At 39.1% G+C, this 3,426-nt stretch overlaps 1 protein-coding gene across 1 annotated transcript; it reads right to left on the reverse strand.

The window, feature by feature from the left end:
* Positions 1-2,486: 2,486 nt before the first annotated feature.
* On the reverse strand, positions 2,487-3,068 carry LOC138020758 (uncharacterized). Its single transcript, XM_068867689.1, has one exon. It carries the CDS (start codon positions 3,066-3,068, stop codon positions 2,487-2,489), a length of 582 nt encoding a protein of 193 aa, XP_068723790.1.
* Between the last annotated feature and the right edge of the window lie 358 nt (positions 3,069-3,426).

Raw genomic sequence — 3,426 nt, forward strand, 5'->3', positions numbered from 1 at the left:
AATTCATGATGGCATAAACAGAGGATACCCGTGAAGTAACTGCAACGTTTAATGATAGAAGATATCTAAAGCATGGACAGGATTCTTCTATAGAGACCTCAAGTTTATTATCCAGTTCCCAAGATCAATTTCCTTAATATATAGTGTATCCCTAATACACTATGATAATGTAGCTCTAATAAGGAGCACTAAGTAAGAACAAATCCAGATGGATGTCGACGATAATGAATGATTTACAGAAAGAAATCCGCACCGACGGAGAAAGGGTCCTTCTGCAGATACCGGAAAGCATGGTGTCTTTGGTCATTTGGGATTAATCTTTATTTGGAGTTGTTTTGTTTTCTGTCTTTTGCTTCTTTTGTTTTACGTAATTTCTGCTCCAGTACTTGCAGAAGCTGCCCGGAGAAATGGAGGTTTCCTATCATTCGAAACCTCCGTGTCTGTGCGCGGTGCATCTGGGTAGACAGAGAGTCTTCAAGTATAGTTTTTTCGATAGGGTAGTATAAAGGAATGGAAAGAATTACCGGCTTAGTTCTAAATCTGCGATGTTTTACGAAGAGTCGTTTTACTTTGTACTGTATGTAACAGGATTTTTGAAAAATATACTAATGGCTTAGTTACAGCGCTCCAAGCTGCGACCGTATTGGTGACCATGGCGAGTCGAAAAAAAAATTGGCGACCAAAACTGTCAGGAGTTTCCTGGTTATTTGATTTGTTTTAATTCACATCCATTCATAAAAACTTACGCCCACAAAAGTCTTTCGCAATTTCTTTTACTCTTTATACAGTTTAAAAACATTTCGTTCCTCAACTGTTCGCTCGGTATCGTGAAATCGGGGTAACGGCCATTTTGATAAACAGGAAGATGGGAAACTAGGACTGGCAAACTTCGCACCGCCGTTGCGCGGACATCATTCAGGGACCGGGTCAGAACTGGCCGTAAATGAGACAGAGTAAGGTTAGTAATAACCGAAGGTTGTAATAAATGCCATGTGAGCTTCAAAGTTTAGGCCAGTTCTTACCATTACACACAAACGGACAGGTCTGGTCTGGTTTTGCAGGAACAGGTAAGCATGTGAGACATTTTTAGGTAGTTTTAAAAACAATAGGGGAGATTCAGATGCACTGTTTTTGTTTGACCTTCCTAAATATTTTCAGTTATCAATAGTGCAGAATAACCTTGATTTTTATCACTGACAGAATTCAGCAGAATTCCATGGACAATAAATGAAACTCGACATAGAAACAGATTCAGAATTGTGATGATATAGGTTCTACTAAGTGTTGAAAGCTTGAAAAAAGTATTTCATCCTCACTTGATCCCATTTTCAAACCTTTAAAAGACTTGTAAAGTGAATTCACATAATCGATGAAAATTTTTTCTCACTCATCACACTGAAACGATGACAAATGACAAGTATTCGCTTGTAATCCGAGCTAAAAAAATGTAAAATAAACTAAATGTTTGTTGGTTAGAAACAAATATTCTTTGAACAAACCGAAAAGGGTCCAAAGGTTACTGAGCAATGAGAATCCTCTGTTCCCACAGATCGGTAAACAATCTTGTTACATGACACCCCAGCAGTTTTGTTGAATCACAATTGTTTCATGTTTAATTGGGCGTAATTGCTTCCTACATGAGCTAGCGTATAAACGGAGTTAACAGGGGCATCGATCCAACAACGGAATCTGTTCAAAAGCCTGTTTGGTAAATTTAGAGCCAGCTTAAAAATATTTATCTGTTCCGATTTATCGAGGCAACTTTGGTCGTCTCGAAAGTTTCAGGGAGTGGCGTTCCCAAAGTTTTATATGTAGGTATCTTGATGATTCATGTCGAAGGTTCGAGGACACACATTCTAGGGGGCGTTTTTTTCTTTAGATAAGCTATATAAACAAGTGGGGAAGCAACAATGTTCAAAAGACCATTTCCGTGGGATTTAATATTGCTATTTTTTTAAGAACAATGAAGTAAGTTTTTCGCCACATCCTTTAGCCCAGAAGCATTGCCTTGTTAAGTAGTGTTTGATTCAGTTACGGCAGTTGTGGGATGTATTAACATTCGTGACGTTTGTTTATGGCATGATTTCCTTCCTTTTATAAGAACGTCAACTATCTTTGGTTTATTATGGTCAGCAGTTTTCTGTTTATTTAATACCGAGATTAAGCATCACGTCATACGGCAAACGGCAAAGTTCAGACTAAAATTTGCTTTTTGGCAAAAACGGAAGAAACTCGTTCAATATGAGCTCATTTCTTGCGTGTTAGCAGCAGGTATCAAGTGACTTTGCGAAAGAGAGAGACGACGGCGTTTGCCGTTTCACGTTATTATTATTATCATCATCATCATCATCATCATCATCATCATCATCATCATCATTATTATTATTATTATTATTATTATTATTATTATTATTATTATTATTATTATTATTGAGCACAGGGTTTTTCCCTGGGTGGAATATCCAGTCAAGTGTCATCCCGAGACCTCAGACTTCCAGCACTTTTCTGAGGATACATGCCGATCCGAGGAGTGCTGACTTTTGCATCGTTCTTGTTCGGTCCTTAATTCCTAGTTGCTCCAAGTGGCCTGTCAGCTTCTTTGACACTGAACCCAATCCACCTACTACCACTGGCACCACTTTTGTCCTTGATTTCCACATCCTTTTCATCTCTTTTACCAGGTGTTGGTACTTTTCATACTTTTTAGTTTCTTTTTGCCGTACGTTGCTATCTCCGGGAACAGCTATGTCCACAATGATTGTTTCCTTTGCCTTCTTTTTCTGAATTACAATGTCTGGCCTCGAGCTCCTGTGATGGATTTCACGGTCTGTTTGGATGGTAAAGTTCCACAACAGTTTTACTTCCTCATTCTCTTCTATGCTTTTGGGGGAATGCTCATAGCATTTGTCACTCAACTCCATATTCCTTGCACAACTCCCAGTGTATGACCCGCCCAACAACATCATGTCTCTTTTTATATTCTGTCTGCGCACGCTTGTGGCAACTACACAAAGTATGCTGCACAGTTTCATCGTGACTATCACACATTCTGGATTTGGATGATACATTTTGGTTTTCGATTCTGGCTTTTACGGTGTTTGTTCTTAGTGCCTGGTCTTGCGCTGCAAAAATAAGCCCTTTTGTCTCCTTCTTCGGTTCACCAGTTCTTATCCAATTCCAGGAAATACCAGATAGGTCCTCTGTCTCTCTCTTGTACTGGCCATGCAGCTGCTTTCCAGACCATTCCTCAATTCTTTCCTCTTTATCCTTTCCTTATACTCCTTTGGTGTTTCAATTTCATCGACATTCTTCCTCTCCCATGCAGCCTTCAACAAACGTTCCTGGCTCTGGCTGATGTAGACATTTATATTTCTTTCTTCAGTATTTATGGCGTTTTCAACACTAATTAGTCCACGCCCTCCTTCT

Source organism: Montipora capricornis, chromosome 10, assembly GCF_036669925.1.
Source record: "Montipora capricornis isolate CH-2021 chromosome 10, ASM3666992v2, whole genome shotgun sequence".
In the NCBI taxonomy this organism is placed as follows: Eukaryota; Metazoa; Cnidaria; class Anthozoa; order Scleractinia; family Acroporidae; genus Montipora; species Montipora capricornis.